Source organism: Streptopelia decaocto, assembly GCF_964273445.1.
Source record: "Streptopelia decaocto genome assembly, chromosome: 8".
NCBI lineage: Eukaryota > Metazoa > Chordata > Aves > Columbiformes > Columbidae > Streptopelia > Streptopelia decaocto.
The window spans coordinates 16038358-16055659 of NC_138662.1; the positions used below are offsets into that span (position 1 = coordinate 16038358).

A 17302-nucleotide genomic window follows, 5' to 3' on the forward strand; every position below is an offset into this window, starting at 1 on the left:
TCAGAGCATAAAAATAACTAATTATTCTATTCCCCCCCCCCAAATTACTAGGTCCAATAGCACTAACAATAACCCAAGCAACGCATTTTCTGCCAGTTAATGAGCATCAAGGTTAAGGGCCTTCAGCTTTCCCTTAGACCCCTGTCTCCTTTAACCAGTCATTAATTGCTGAGGAATGCCCTCTACATCCGTCACCACTGCTTAAACTGATATTTAGTTTACTATCTCTGCCAGTCTGCAATATGAAGGTCTCATGTGGCCGTCTGCTCCAAGACTCTGCTGCCAAAAAGCATCGCAATTTATGGCACAACCTGCCTCTATGTTCTACCCACAAACCAAAACATCCTAATGCTTTGCTGCTCTACCACTTACCCATCTTAAAAATTAAACCCAGGCAAGTTTCTTCGAAAGGTCAGAAAAACAAGAAAAGGAATAGGACTTGGTAAAATAAGGGAGGAGTTAAGAGCCCAGCAGAAGAAATCAGGGATGACAGCAAGGCAAAAAGAGTCTTCACGTTACCAGTAAAAGGCCGTAAGTTACCAAGAAAAGTGACAGTTACTGTTGCTCTGCGAAGCAATAACTTGTCAGCAAAAATCCATACCCCGATGGGTGAGGAAATCAAATACAGCAGCAGTGCTAAAATCACCCAGCAGAGGAGACTGAAGATACAACTTTCTTTGCCAACTGCGTGGAGACTGGAAAATTTGCTGGCACGTTTCGGTTCAACATGGTTTCCTATTGTACGCGCAGCAATATGTTCCTATTACATGTACAGTAGAGCATTAGCATCTTCCTTAGACTAATCACTTTCTAGTAATATTTCTAATTATGTTTATTGCTGGTTACTACAAACACCCCTCTGTGACCAAAAGGGCAGGGTGCATAACATGAATAGACGAATTAAGCCCCAAACTTCCAGAGCATTCAGCCTTGCCTGAACCTCACGTTGCTACAAAGGGCAACTAAGTCAGGATTTCAAAGCAAACAGGAACATTTCTTAGTGAAGCTGGAAAAAAAACCTCAGTAATGCATCAGAAACCCACTCTACTCTTGGTGGTGGTTTACTATAATTGGGTTTGCTTTGCAGTGAAAGAAACCAGGATCACAGTCTGTCACTCCATCTCATCTTGGGGGCAATAACTCCAAATTCCTGCTAAGAACCTGAATCGCTGGAACTGGATCTGAAGCTCTTGCTGGACTCCAGGTTGGGCTCAGATCCAAGGTCCCCTGGCCACAGTGGGTGTTCAGAGGTCACGCTGCGTGCTCAGCTGCATTCCAAACTCCCGAAGCAGGTACCTGCCCTGGGTTTTGCTAGCAGACCTCCGACTAGAGACATGTTACATAAAGCTCTATAGAGATGCGTGTCGAATGTTAACGAAGATAAAAATATACTCCCAATAAATAAAATTGAATTAATTAGTGGTTTAATCCAATTCCCTAAAAATATCTGACCTTGTCAAGTGAAGAGGGTGGCCTTATAATTTCTGCTTTTTACAGTTTTAGAATTAAAGAGTAATCAAATGCATACAGCTCTGCATATAAATCAACCTTGACCTTTTGGTGAACTGTTTTGGTGAAAATAAGCAGTACTTTGACTGTTCTCTTCTATAAAAGCCAGAACAGACAAAGCAGAAGAGGATTCACTTCAGTGAAGAACATAGTGCTATAATCATATCAGAAACACATTAATAAGCCCCTACTACTCTGAGTAGTTATTGCTCTTTCTTTTCTAAAACCCTCCAATTTCTAAGATTTCCCCTTTCCTACAAAAGTCTGAGCACCTTGCATCTCAGCATTCTTTTGGATTAGATGTTCCAGCCTCCCAAAGCTGATAATTCAAGGTTACACCTTGAAACACTTATGCAGCTTTTTATTCTGAGGAACAGCTGACTACCAAGAGAATGATTTTATACTGAGAACCTAAAAAAAAATCCCTTAAAAAAACAAAACAAAACAAAACAACAACAAACCCTTAAAATCAGCCTGCAGAACTAGCTTTGCACAGAATGCAGAGGCAGATAGTGACTGCTGCTGGAAAATTATATTAACAAAAAAAAAGCAAGCAGCAAAATCCAAACAACAGAACAATGAAAAAAGAAGAGGGTGGAACATGGCTTGAATTTTTAATTGACTGCAGGCAGGCTATGAAGACAAACAGAAAAGAACATACCCGTTTTTCCTGTGTTTTTCATCCAAGTCTTGTTCGAAGATTCATTGTCAAAACCATCAAGCTGCAGCTCTTGATACTCATCTCCGACATGTGCCTGATGGTCTATGATGTCTATGGGAGACTGGTGAGACCCTCTGCACTTCTCACTGGAAGTAACCCAGTGATCAGGACCATAGGTACCTGTCAAAAAATACCAATGCCAATTAACATTCCAGTGGCTCAGCAGTTCTGGATAACTCTTAAGGAAGAGGATGAAGCACATAAGCTCCCCAGGTAACTCCACCGCAGTTACATTTCCAGCATTTCAAAGAGGTTAAGACTTGTAAACTTACGAGGAGATTGAAATCCATTATCTTTGCACAGCACTCCAACTTTGCCTCTAGCAGTAATGAACAATGCACCCCCCTCCCTTTTTTTTTTAATTACTATTCTATAAAACTATCTGCAATTCCCAAGTTCCTCTTGTGCGTATGTTCTGAATTAGCATGGTGCTACAGAAACTTTCCTACAGCTTCAGCCTTAATCTATTACTATATAGTTTATCTTTTCACATGAGGCAAATAATGTAACAGCTATCCATTAACTCATGCTTGTGCAATACTCTGCTTAGATAATATGATCTTTATTAATGACCTAATTTCTTTTGAAGGTTTTGAAGCCAGAAATTATTAAAAGGAAGAACTAAGCTAAATGTTTATTAGTAAATTTGAAGAAAACGAAAAATGAAAAAAAAATTTACTCTGGATGAAGTAAAGAGGACAATGACCTATCAGGAAAATACTGTAACTGTCTTTTGCTGTTGCTCTTACATGAATTTTCTGTTTTTCTGATTAGCACAGCCTGTTCTCACCTGATGTAAAGGACTCCCTCAAAGCAAGTCAAGTCAAAGAGCAGTAAATGAGAAGCTCCAAGGACTGATGGGCAGCATGTGTGTCTGTACCTGGGCACGTCAGAGCCATCCATGCTGCATGACAGCCAGCCCAAAGCTGACACAGAGCCAAGCCCTGTCATCTCTCCTCCCCTCTTCTTTTTTTGATTTAAAAAAAAATGACAGGGAGGAGTTTAAGTTCTGGAAAGCAATATAAGCTTCTATAATCTGTGAGTCCATCGCTTGCCGCCATGCAAGGTCAGTAGGAGAAGAGTGTGCTAGAGCTGCACAGAGAAGTGACTCCAGCAGCCTCTGCCCCAGCACATCAGGTGTTTGGCAGAGTCCTCATGTGCTCAGTATAATGCTTTAAAGTATTTTTCAGTAGTTTAAGATATGGCTGTTATCACAGCTGCCCAGGCAACTCGCAAGGCACAGGAGGAGGAATGCATCCTGCTCCTGTTCCAGAGCTTCTGCCGGGCTCCAGATCACTTTTTGGTGTATTAAGAGTCCTCAATCCCCAAATTGTTTAACTGAACTTTGTGACAGGATTGCATGGGCACTGCTGCTGGGAGAAGGAAAGCAGCAGTGTCTTAGGGTGTGACAGTGGAGTGCCAAGAGATAGTATCGCAAACCATCACTAAATCTGCCACAGCCCTAACTCGCCCTGCCTATTCTGCGAGGTTCTACAGCACGAACAGTCAATAAAAAATATGTAAACATCAAAGGTTTTGGGCAAAGACCTTGTAATCCCCACCACATACCAGCTCTAGATGCAACAGAACACAAGGGATCCTCAACAGCACACACAGGAGGATCTCCAGTGAATTTCAGATTTTGCTTGTGACCTCCCTCTCCAACTCTTAAATTGTATTAACAGAGACTAAGAGATTACTTTCCTATGAGTGCAAACAGTGGTTTAAGATCCTGAAAAAAACAGCACAGGGTTCTTTGTAAAGCACTTTTCACTCACAGTTCTTTAAGTGCTTTACAACATGGATCAGCACCATTATTCTCATGTAAAGACAGGGAAACTGATGGCCCGAAGAAGGAAGCAATTTGCCCAAGCTCATCTACCAAAACCAAGTTACAACCCAGAGTTGAACTCTGCTCTCCTGAGACTCCGATGTCATTCCTGTATCGTACCTCTGAACTACACAGTCAGCATGGCTGTTCGATAGGCAGACAGCAGTAAATGATGCACCAATATGCATTTATTACCCTTGCATCTGAGAAGCATATATAAATTTAATTAGTGCCATGCAAACCCAGCAGTTGTGAAGGCCAGAGTCTTTGGCCCCTGGCTTTCAATCTGTCTAGTTGCAAAAAGCATTCTTCCTATCGTCCCGTGGGCTAATGCAGGACACTTAATCAATAGTAAGACTCCATGCTATACTCATCACACACAAATGTTGTATGGTAACCAAACCAACAAGGGAGTGTTTTACTTTCAACTACAATTAGACAAAATTACAACCACCTCTAAAAATCATTTACATCATCTGTCCAGGTTAAAAATCAGTTTCACTTATCTCATTGTTCAACATGTATTGTCAGCAAAAGCCACTTCCAGTTAATTTCCCAATATACCACAGCCAAGGTGAACAGAATTATTAAAAACCCTACATGGGGAAAACCAAACATCTCCCACCTAAACACATCTTTTTCCTGATTCAGGATGCTCCTAGTAATTGGTTCACAGTGAATTAATTGGCAATTCAGATTTGCTTGTCATATAACCTTGCATTTACTCCATGAAATTTAGGAGTTTGCTTTAAAATGTTTAGTACTACACAGAATCATCAAACCTGCCAGCTCCCGTTTTTTGACTTTGTTAAAAACATGGGGTGAGCTTTTCAAAAGCACTCTGCCCACGGAGGCTATCGCAGTGGTTTCAGCTGTGCATTCAAAAGGAGCTGCACACTCAAATTCTTATTTGTAAAGTATTTTGGTGACCCTTCAGTCAATGGGGATATTTATTTATTTTTTTGAGCAGGCGGATTTATTTTATCAGGGACTGTAGGGTTCCTTCCATGCATCTTGTCACAAAGACTTTAAAAAAATAGTATAGCCAGCTCTCAACCAATTTGCACTGAAAACTGTTTTATCAAAATTAATAAAATAAGCCCTAAGGGTAAACAAACCAACCAAGCAGCCACCATGTTGAATTAAAACCTCAAGCGACTTTGGTATCTATACTGACTGTCACTGAAATGTAGCTCTTCATAGACCTTTAAAGGCTTTGATAGCTTTGTAACATAAAAAAAAATTAAATCTGCTTTCTCTAAAATAAATTTAAATTGTTTGGATTAGTTTAATAGCAATTCATCTATTTCTATAAATACAGCAGCTTCACTTGGTTCTAAATCTATAATGTACAAAATAAAAGCCTTGCAGTATCTGCTCTCTTCATGGGATAGATAGTATTAGTTTTCACACACAAAATGTTTCTGCATTGGTGCTGAATTATTAACTAAAAATCTAATGCAATGAAACTCTCTCAGCAATTCAAAACCTCAACTTAGTGCTGGTGTTGTGATTCCAAGTCCTGACATCCCAAATTGCAGTCATAAGGCTAAGCTCTGATTTAGAGGTTCAAGACCTGCTAGTTCAAATCAGCACAGGATTATACAAATGGCTGGGGTTTCCATTAATTTCTTTCACAAGTTTTTGATATGCAAATTATTACATGCAACATGACCTACACCATTATGGCAGCAATTCTAGACAGAAATAGAGGCTGTGACCCCAACATCTCCATTCCCAGCAACGCAGCATTGGGGCCATCCAAGTTTTAACAATTAGCATGAAAATGCAAAAGCAGAGCTGGGGTGGTGAGAAGAAAATTTTCTTTGTTTTGAGACCAAAGTAAATGAATTATACCCCATACCCTAGAAAAGAATAAGCTCAACAACCTATAAAACGTAATCAAGAATAGTGCAGTGGGATTCATTTATTCATTGGTAGCCATCAGAAGGTTTAAGCCTAAGTGCCTGCTTTTTTCCATGGACATTCAAGAGCAGTTTTAATTGAAACTGATCTTCCACTACAGATTTCAAATTAATTCTTCTTCCAAGTGTCTCATGCTCCAGACATCCTCGCGTTGCAAAAAACCCTATATCATTAGAGGAGGAAATAGAACACTTTTTCTAAGCTTGCAGCTATTGATTACCTATTCCTTCCATCAAAGCACAATTGCCATTCTGCACTGTATAAATCTCTTCAGTGCTGGACACTTTATAAAGTACTGAGAATTATATCATTAATCATTTGCAGTTTCACCTGTCTTGCTTTATTGAATTCTTTGTTTTTTAGAACTTTAAATAAATGCTTTTAAATAAAAACATGACACTATATAAAGACTCTGTTTCACTTAAACCTAGTAAAAAAAACCACCTTCATTCTGTGTGTGACATTTACCCACCTGAAACAAGAGTAACTTATGGCTATTTGTATTTCATTTTTCCAATAGTGAGCATCGTGGCTTTAATCAAATAAAATTTTGAATGAGTTTGAATCAGCCTTTTAAAGACTGACAAATAATTCCGTTTCCAAAACCCCAAACAACTTAAGAGCCCTCACCTGTGTTAATAAATAATCCACATTTCCACCGCAATGGTGGGACAACCCAAGCGTCAGACAGTCCCGTCCTTCCCCAAGGAACGCTGTGAGGAAGGAGCATTTGGCCCCAGTGGCCCCTGCGGGCTGCAGGGACGAGACCACCCTCGCCCAGCTGCCGTGGGTGTTTTGTCACCCAGTATCCACAGGCAGAGCTGCACAGACCCGTGTTCTGACCCCTGGCCCAGAGCATCTCTCCACCGCAGCCCCTGTATCTCCAGCTCCACCGAATCCCTGCCCTGCAGTCCCTCCAGCTCAGGGGATGTGGAGCCCATTGAGCTCATTTGGGATCACAGCCCAGTCTCTGGGGACTTGACCTTATCCCCGCTGAAATCAGGGGCAAAAGCATTCACTGGTATTCATGGCATGAAAGCAGAGCCGGGGTCACAAACTTCAACAACACTGGCTCATTCTTACATGTGAGGCTTCATTCTCCACATAACAGCAGAGGTGTTATCACCCATCCTTGTCTGAAATTACTTGATGCTTCCTAGATGGATTCTGCATTCTTTTCTCATGCAAAATCTTGCTGTCAATGACCGCAGTAGCTTTAATAGTTTTTTAATACACAGGCTGCTCTTTAAATATAATCCAAGATTACTTTCTTCTTCTTTTTACTGTACAAGCTACACAATGAGCAGTCTTCATTAATTAAAAAACATTAAAATAACGTATTCTGCCAAAATCTAATTAAAGCTCCTATAAAAATTTCCACTTAAAAAAAAATATATATATATGTTTATTTTCCTTCCACAATCTTTTGTTTACAGCATTACTTATTTAAACCACTAGCATTCCCTTTATTTTAAGTCATTTTCTAATCAACAGATCACGTACTCTGATATAGACAGGTGTGCAACACACGTCTTCCACAACATCCAGATATAATAGACATTAGTAATTTATGAGTAATATGATTTTGATAATTTATTTACAAGTTGAGAAAGAGGTAGAAATATCAACGCATGATTTTCACTTGTTTTAACATATTCACAGAAATCTGACTTTAAAACCCAGGTCTGGCATGCAAAGAACTAGTTTAGGGTCTTTAATTTCGGAAGGGGTTTTCATTATTTGTTCTTGTTGTGGTAGGATTTTTTAACAAAATTATCTCAGACTAATCTAAGTGTATTTGATGCCTCCTAGCTTTTTATCTTTGAATTAAAATGGTAATAATGATTGCAAAGCAACCAAAACCTCTTAATTCCGCAATTAAAGCAAATTAGCTTGATCGCTTCATGGGGACATCCTATCCCATCATCTTAATATGGGAGATCACTCCTCCATGATTATGTGCAAGGCAGATATTCACAGAGCTGTAAGAAAAAGGGCACTGCAGAAAAGGCTTCTATTGCTCAGCTCTGTCCAGACCCCCTTTGTCCTCACTGCTCCACATGCTGATGGCTCTTCCTCACTTTCACATCCAGTTTTATAACTCCAAGAAGAGTTATCCTTATCTGAAGACATGATCTATACCAGAGGCAGCATGTCGAGGTTTCATATAAAGCAGCAAAGGCTCTTTCCTTGCTGGGTTGGAAGGTTGTGGGACCACATCATCTAAAATAGGGGAAAAGCAGCGTGCCAAGCAGTGGTTTGGTGTCCTTCTTGGAAGGCAGTGGTATTTGGTGGAGTATGTTAGTGATGCCAACCAAGCAAGTTACCTCTAGTATCTGCCACGGGCTGCCTTCCTGCTTAAATCACAAGATACAAAATCAGAAAAGATTCGAGTACTTAAAAGCCATATCTCCCTTGAAAGTCAACAAGGACAACTTCTGACACAGAATTTCCAAAAATGTCTCACTATTTCAGATATGTGACAGCATCATGGCAGTCAGCGCAAGCAGACATAAAAGGGAAAATTCCAAGCTTCTCTTATGGCAAAAATCCAATCAGTTATTAAGGATGGATGGAATGAAATAGCATCTCTTCACCAACCCGCCACCCACCCCCCCGCCTTTGCTTGCACAGCTCTGGATGGGTAGCTTAACTTGAAGGAGCACAGCAGGTAAGAACCTCTGCAAGCTTTATAGGCTCTGGATAAATAGGGATGCTTTCCTTTGCATGGACTGGCAGCTATGACCTGCCTGACTGTCTCAGCATTTAGCTATGCAACACTAAAGCCATAAATCTCTGCATCTGATTCTATGTCATCCCTGAGAATTGCTCCATCACAAGCCAAATTTCAAAGAGCACTGAAAAGAAATGTCACCACCAGTAAACAAAACCAGTTCCTTTTTCACACTGAGAAAGAGCAAGAAGCGAGCCCTTGCTCAGCTACAAAGCAATGAACTTCAACAGCAGGCTGAGTTTTTCAAACAGGAAACAAATAATATAAAACAATCAAATATCAATGAAATTCACTGCAGAACTGAATGCACTTTAAGATTCTTCTCTCTGTTACCTGAGACAAAAAGAATAAAACTGTTACTTGATACCATAAACTAAAGCTTCACCATTACTTTTTGCCATTTTAAAGTAACTTCGACAGTAAGTCCAGGAGGACACCAAAGGAAGGTGCTTATGCCATGTGAGCTGTGACAGGAGGCAAAGCACACACTGCAAATGCAGATGAGCCGAAAAATCAGCCTCCCTTCACCCTTTCCTCTCACCTCCAGCTCCCTCCTAAAAAGAAGAAATAAAATGAACCCTGTAGGATGAAGCCTAAATACTGCATTTAGATATAAGGCAGAAAATAATGATTTGAATGACATTTCTCTTGCTGAGTGATTTACCATGAGGCTGCAGGGATAAAGGTATAAAAATGCCTGAAAGCCTTCATAAAAATCAGTGGCATCTTTCAGGGGCCTTTCCATTGCAGAGAAAGCAATCAAGTTGCCAAATCATTATATTAGGGGGAAAAGTTGCTGAAATTATACTGTGTGGCTTTAAAATGATGGCACACACCCAAATCAAAGAGATAGAGAAGGAGAAGCAACAGAGTTCACAGTGCTGTTGTGAACAAAGATTTCAGGATTTCCTACCCCGAGGGAAAAGGGCCTTTTATTTTGTTATTCTCTGTCATCACTCTGTTTAACATGAGACACTCATGCTTGCAGAAAATTCCAATTACTGCTTGATAAATGAGACTGAATACTAAGAGCAAGATCCTGAAGATCTTGCTGAGACCCAAAGAGGTCTAAAGCACCATCCAGTCTGTGCGTGAGACGTGAGAGTTGTAAACAGCCACGGACAGTTTTTTGGAGAAGTGAAGCTGAAAGAAATTTTCCCCAAGAACAATCTCTGATAAGAGATATCTTAACCGGCAGTTGTTGGAACAAACACAAATACAGGAAGACGGAACAAAAAGGGTTTGGATTTAGATAACCTTTGAGCAACTGCTAAGCAGCAACACCAGAAGCACCAACTCCTTTCTGCACCGATGCCACCACCCCTACAGAAATACCCGGCCATGGGGCTGTGAAAACAAAGCTGATCTTCAAAACTGATTTCGTCAGTGATACTGTCTCACTGCCAAAATGTGGCAGATGCAGAGAGAAAGGCAGACTTTAAACCACACTCCTAAATATACTCTATCTTATAATGTCTGCAGCTTTTAAACCTGAAGACAGAGTGAGGTGCACGTTCTCCTTAAATTTTCATATCCACAGATGCTACAAGTATTACTGGGTTCTTTAATTAAACCTTCTAACCTTCAATTATCTTTGGCAAATTTTGTTTTATGTATATGTTTTCAAAACCTTTCCCCAGTATGTATGTGAACATCTGTATTGCATAGTCACAAACTTCCGGGTTTTTTAATATATACGTATACTTCATACATATACATGCTTTCTGCATCCTAATTTTGGTCCTCTAAAAAGTATGAAACTGCCATGAATCTTGTATGAAGCTCCCACTGTACCCATCAACCTGCCAGCGGCACAAACGTATGATAAATATCCAACATCAGGAAACACCAGGACCTTAAGACAAATGTTGCAGGAAGCTCACAATAAAGTGGTGTAAGTGTAATTACTAAAACAAGGTTTTTCCATAAACATTTCAAGTTTTAGCATTTGTGAGCTGAATAATTTACCACCGCACAAAAGCAAAAATGCTACTAAGTTTAGCTGTGCTGGCAAAATAGTTTGGGGGTTTTTAAGGGGTGCCTCACACAATAAACACTTGATAGACATGACTACTGAGCTGTTGAGCTTTGTAAATGTAATAATTCAAAAACATTTATATTAAGAACAGAGCCCCACAATGTCAATTACATTATTATGCAGAACTCACTGAGTGGGAGGATAAATTGTGGTATAGAAGGTGCCTGCTGGTGGCAAGTGAGACAATATACATCTCCATCCTCTGTTTTTTATAATTTTCTGCATTTTTAATAAATGTATCTGACATCTCACACCATTCATTTAATAACTGTCTGAGGCCTTTTTAAAGCTGCTCACCCTTCAGCTGCATATAATAAACGAGGTAGTAACCTACAATATATAAGGAGAAAACAGAAGATTAATTTATATGAAGATGTCGTAAATTAACTTTCTTCTATTCCTATACTAGTTGAGTAAAGTTCCATGAAGGCTAGGGACAGACATAAAAATAGATTTTTTTTTTTTTCCTAGATATAATTTTAAAAGTATAAATTCTAATGGAAATTACTAAATGAAGATGTATTATCAATCAATGCAGTAGCTCAACGACAGCACATACATTTCAGTAACGGGTGCCTGAGCCAGGACATGGGTGCCTTGGACAGGTCATGTCCAGTCAACTTCCACCACAGAAGGGTCTCTCTCTCTCACTACCCTTTTGTCACTTTACAGGGTAATAGCTGCAAAATGATGGACCTTGACAGCAGAAATATGTATATTGCTATAGCGACCAAATATAGCAGAAGGAAGAGGGGCTCCATTCTTCCACGTACAGCGCAGGAAACAGCTCCTGCCTTGGAAAGCTTACGACCGATCAAACTAAGACAGAGCTGGAAATAACCCAACACAAAGCACCTCAAATCTGAAAACACACAGCCCTTCTGGGTTAACTTCTATTCTGTAACAAGTTTGCTTCATGTTCTCTTCTCCAAAGCCATCTCCCTGAGCTGGATAACCCACTAACACACCGCGTGATCAACCTTCCCATGAGATAGGAAAGAAAAAACAATTCTTCCAAAGAGGAAAGATAAGAAATGAGCCTGGTGCTTCATGGAATTAAACAGAAGGAGTACAAGCACATATAATGCTGATGTAAACCATGGTCCCACCCAGGCCACTCCAAGGAGAAAGCACAGTGTGAAAAAAAGACCTGATAAAATAAACCAGAGGAAACAAGAAGAAACCAGGCAGGAAATTTTCCCACCTAAAAGTTGTTAGATGCAGATGGAGGCCTGGGAGGCTTCAAGAAGACTTTGTTGAAAGAAGAGGAAGGAAGAGGATCTGAATTTGGCTTGGTGCTAATTACAGTGTCCCTTGGCAATACCCAGAGCAGGGAAGGCAGCAGACAGCTTGCTGCTCGGTGCCCGTGACTGCACCACTGATTGTGGGTGATGGCCCCTGCAGGACCCAGCCTGAGCTGAAACCGGGCAGCAGCCTGGGAGCACCTGCTGAGCCCAAACTGTGGTAGAGAGACCTCAGGCTGCAGGACGAGTGAGTTGAGAGGAGAACCTTCCAGAGCAGACATGGTAGGCTAAAGAAACCTTTTGTGGGGGCATTTTGTCCTTAGAACAGAGATCTTGGCTTGTTTGCGGGCTTGACGGAGACCCCACTGAAGCATCAAAGCTCCTGTGCTGCTGAACCTGCCCAGCGGCTCCGAGATGAACACTGAACGACAGTGACAGTAATAAGCCGTGACATTTAAGTCAGGAAATCTCAAATTCCCATCTTGCTTCTCTGTCTCCTTCCTACCACCAAGAGCTACACGCTCCATTTCACTCCCTTCCTTTACAAAGGGAGAAGTTCACCTGTCTCATCAGAGCATCTGCAAGGATTGCTCCAAACCTGAGCAGAGCTGCAGAGTTAAAAAGCGCAGTAACTGTGCAAGACTCAACTGGCCCACTATAGACCTCAGTGCCAGGCTGCCTGCAAATGCATTTAGGAAAAAAACAAACCAAACAGTTCCAATTATTTCTCAAAGCACCACAGACTTGAATCCTACTTCTTCTCACGTGTACCCTTAATAGCCTTGATCTCACCAAAGAAACTGCTAACGTAAATGATGCCTCGCTGTAACTTAATTGCCTTCAATTTAGGTGGGTAAGGGAACAGAAAGTACCTTTTCTTGATTCCCATCTGCTCCTTGTAACTAACCAAAGGAGCCTTCCCCAGAGCTCTGTCTCTGAAAACCAGCATGAAGAAAAGGGGAGGAAAGAAAGGAAAAAAAATTGTATATTTTTATTGAATTTTTGCAGGATGCAGGTTAATAAAACACCCACAGAGAGTACATAGAAAGGGAATAAAGGGAGGGAGGGCCGGTATCAATAAAGGCTATCCAGAGGCACTAGTGGAGTGAAAGTACTCATGATTTCAAAATAAACCTCTTACAAAAATGATTTTCACTTGTTGCTTTGGCTCAGGTTTAACATTTACAAAAAAAAAAAACAAATACAGAAGCAGAGGGTGGCCTAAAAAAAAAAAAAAATCAGGAAGATAAAATTACCTGTTGCTGAAACACATGTCACCTTCAGCTTTCCAATACCCCTTGTTGATCCTAAACCAACCACAAGACAGTCACCATACCAGGACCTTATTAATTCTATCAGAGACAACATTGCAGTCCCCAAAATCACTCATTAAACCTTGACAAACATTGGCTATGCTATGATATTTCGTTTTTAGGTGAAAAACAACTTTTGCCCAACTAAGTTCCTAATGGCATTCCTGTTACAGAAGCCTTCTCGATCCAGCTGTCCCTTTCACTAATATGCACCAGTAAAATAGCTCCCCGGAGAGTCGCTGGGAGATTGCCAGCTTTTACTTAACGACACATTGTGAACCCTGGCCTCAACTTGCATTAACATTCAGTCTATGTTTCCACCATTAATTTAAGAGCATCAGGAGTCAGAATAAATAGGAAGACAATAAGCAGCTACAGCATCCAGCCTGAGGTACTCTAGCAAGCAGCACTTACAACCGTTCTTCTCATTTTTGTTCCATATCTCCCATGTCCGCTATGTTATGTTAAATGACTTAAACTATTTTAAACCAGCTTTAGCTTGGCAATTAGGAAACTCCAGAGTTAAACAACAACAAAAAGGCACACCAAAACAAATGAAAAAACAACAAACCGCAACAAACCAAAGTGATGAAAAGGATGTTTCTGAGATGGAACTTACTCCATCACACCCCTCCTGGCTGGATGAGTTTTAGGTATAATAGAAGAAGGATCGTGCTGGAGAAGAGAACTAGCAGCACTCGTCCTCTGGCCAGGACAGACAGAGACTCTTTTCCTCCTGCTGGCCCTGCCCTGCGGCGGGGAACCTGCACAAAAGCGGTGGAGCAGCTGCTGTGGGGAATATCCAGCTGCTGCAGAGAGCCGGCAGCACAGCGGCTGCGGTGATGGATGGAGTCACGGTGAGCATTGCGGGAGATTCACTCCCACAGTACCAGCGGTGCACATTCAAACACTGAGTTTAACAAAAACAAAACAAAACAAAAGGCTGGGATAAACGTGCTTTCCACCAGCATCGCATGAACATTTTATTTAGGGACTGTCACTTCAGGCACGGCCACCCCAGTTCGCAGCTTGCAGGCTTTCAGACACAGCTTGTCACCAAGATGAATTTTCCCCAGGGCAGGGTAAGAGCATCACCTGTCCCTTCACCTCCCTGCCTGCAGCTGGCACAGCTGCCCGCTCCTCCGATGGGAGCATCTCCATGCACCGGCACCGAGGATGCTGCGGAGCAAGGCAGGTGAATTCACAGAGCTCCCTGCCTCTCTCAGCCCGATGTGAAGAAGGCAGCCGCCAGCTCTGAACGTGCTTCCCTGTGCTGGTTAGTCACAGCAGCATTTGGGCAGCCCACAGTGACATATAGCATAAAATGGAATCTGGAGTGTATCACTTAACTGTGAAATCTGTGAGATATTGGATTTATATGGTGTCTGCAGAGCACATTAGAAGATCATCATCGTCATGTCTTTTTCAAGACGGCCATAATTATTCAGGCTGCTATTCTATCACACCGGTGATTTTGAAAAACTACTTAATATTAGCAAACCCTCACTAAAAACAATGTTTTGGTTGAGGGACTAATCTTCATATCGGTACGCAGCCATACCTGGTCTTATCTACATTACCAATTCCCTGCTGATTGAGCAGATTCATTAACAACACAATCTCTGGCGACTGAAATGAAGTCTCATTCTTCGTATCACTGGTGCCTTGCTGTTTGCTTTTCCTTCACAGTGTGCACACAAGTAATTAACTTACTATGCTCTGCTAGCTCCTGACACATTACTTGGCATAGAAAAATTCACCAGCAGGTAGTTAAGCATGCAAAATATTTTCAGTCAAATGAACTTCATAACAAAGCGCTACTTCAGAAAAAATGCAGCTTTTTCTGATACAATGCTAATATGCACCAGGAGCTTCCCAAGTGATAAGAAAAAAAAAAAAACAAAACATTTTTATCACTTTTGGTCAATATGTAGGAAGTTTCTTAAGGGGGAAAAACTGGCAAGCAGTAAAGGTGGTCACTGAAAGGATGAGCACAATGATCAACCTCAGTCACCCTTGTGAAAGTCTGACATAACAAGGATATAACACAAGAACCATATGTTATAGAAGAAAAAAGGAGTGGAAACCCCAAAGCAAAGAGGAGGTTCACTTCAATGCAACATTACTAAGATTACTGTTGTCTGGAACTAGAGAACAACAGTGCATTTCAACTTTTATATCAAATTTTTTAAAAAAATTGTTATTTTAGGCCTAGAGCGCTTTTAAGCCTAGAGATCAACGACTGTGAAAACTCCATAAATAAAAACATGCAATTTGTTATACATCGGATCTAAAAGACTCTACATGGGAACATCAAATATTCAGGTGGTCTCAGTAATGGCAGAAGGTCAAACTGGAGTAAAGTTACTCACATACTTATCTGTCTGTAGGATTAAATGTTATGGTACAAATAGATGGTGAACTAGTGCAGAAGCAGTGCAGGGACACTGGGCTGCCCCAGCGCAGGTTGGTGAGATCACAGATGAAAAGTGGCCTTTGACTGGAGTGACAGGACTGGCACTGACTTTGGTAACACCAAGACTTTCCCTTGGGCATATAAAGACACCAGAGCCTTTAGGGAGTGCTCCTCTGATCTGAAAACGCTCAAAACTATGACTTTAATTACCTTAATAATTTGCTCAGTACCAGAGACCAGGAAGCACGTGATCTTCATGTCATGCTGATGCGGTCTGGCTAGTGTTGTACAAAACAACGCCATTCGCTCCACGCTGCCCCAGTCCTTCCTTTAAATCAAAAGTAGCTGAAACTCCAAAATGTACATAAAAATACTTGGAAAAAATCAGGAACTTGGCTAAGATAAAGACCCATATTATTAATCCCAACTTTGACCTTTCGTGACAGATTCTTGCTCAGAAATTGTATGATTGCATTGACCTAAAACAGTGGAAACAGTGATCTTTAATTTTCTTTCTACAAAAGGAAAAATCCTTCTGAAGTCCTGGAAAAATGAAACTCTTCTTTTGGTCAGTTTTGTCCAGAAGACATTTGTTCCTTTCCCCTTCATGTGCCACAAGACACATTATCTTTGCCAAACTCAGACTGTTGTTTCGACTCGTTCTGTCACAGAAGTTAGTTCTTCATGTTCCATCGCAGCAATTTTTGCGTGACAAAAGAAACAGATCTGCGGAGGACAGAATTCACTGTGATTTGTGTGTATCATTTTCCTCTATTCTTGCACTGCTTTCAACTCGGCTCATTTAAATATAGCTCCTGTCACATCCATCATTTTCAGTTCACCTGTTATGCAGAACCACACATTCCACCTCCAACAGAACAGTCTTCACCTTGGCTGCATAGTTTCTAACTCTACTCCAGGCCTGAAATTCTTATTCATTTACAAACAAGATGTTCCTTGAACAATATTTCCATTTGCTTGACAAGCGTATTAATGCGTGGAATAAAAATAAGTTTTTGTTATTTCTAATTTTCATCAGAAATTAATGACCCCACTTAGTAGCCACTGGCATCCTTGATAGTTACTCAGGTCTGTACACAGTTCACTGTGTCAAGGAAAACCTTGTTATATCTCCAAAAGGCTGTTGAAACCTGCGGTGTTCCAAGGGATGGAATCTCAGGTTTGGTTTTGTTTTGCTTTCTACACTTACAGTACCAGTAAAAAGTAATAGATTTTCATGCCAGAAGAAACAGTCAGATAACACATACTGACATGACAATCATGAGTCATCACACTTCATAAAGTTGCCTCTCTACAGAGCCTTAAAAACAGTTTTCACCTCATTCAGAAAGCTATTCAGCATTGAAGAAATCAGGACTTGAGAAGTCACTGGGTTTTGGTTTGTTTATTTTGAAGGTGGTTTCAGTGCTTAATTGCTCTCCAGGTTTCAATCTGCAGTTTACTTCCAATGCCAGCTCATCACGTTTCCAGCCCAGTCTTTCTTTGCCTTGTAGTCATAGATGACAAGAGGTCTTCAGAAAACTACATTTTTGTTTCATGGAGATGGCTG

At 40.8% G+C, this 17302-nt stretch overlaps 1 protein-coding gene across 1 annotated transcript in view; it reads right to left on the minus strand.

Moving 5' to 3' along the window:
- The window catches only part of PTPRG (protein tyrosine phosphatase receptor type G), a 405785-nt gene that overhangs the window by 187955 nt on the left and 200528 nt on the right, over positions 1 to 17302 (minus strand). The window contains exon 3 of the mRNA XM_082059907.1: positions 2171 to 2350. Coding sequence (XP_081916033.1) covers positions 2171 to 2350 — 180 coding nt within the window. The remainder of the gene's footprint in view (positions 1 to 2170; positions 2351 to 17302) is intronic.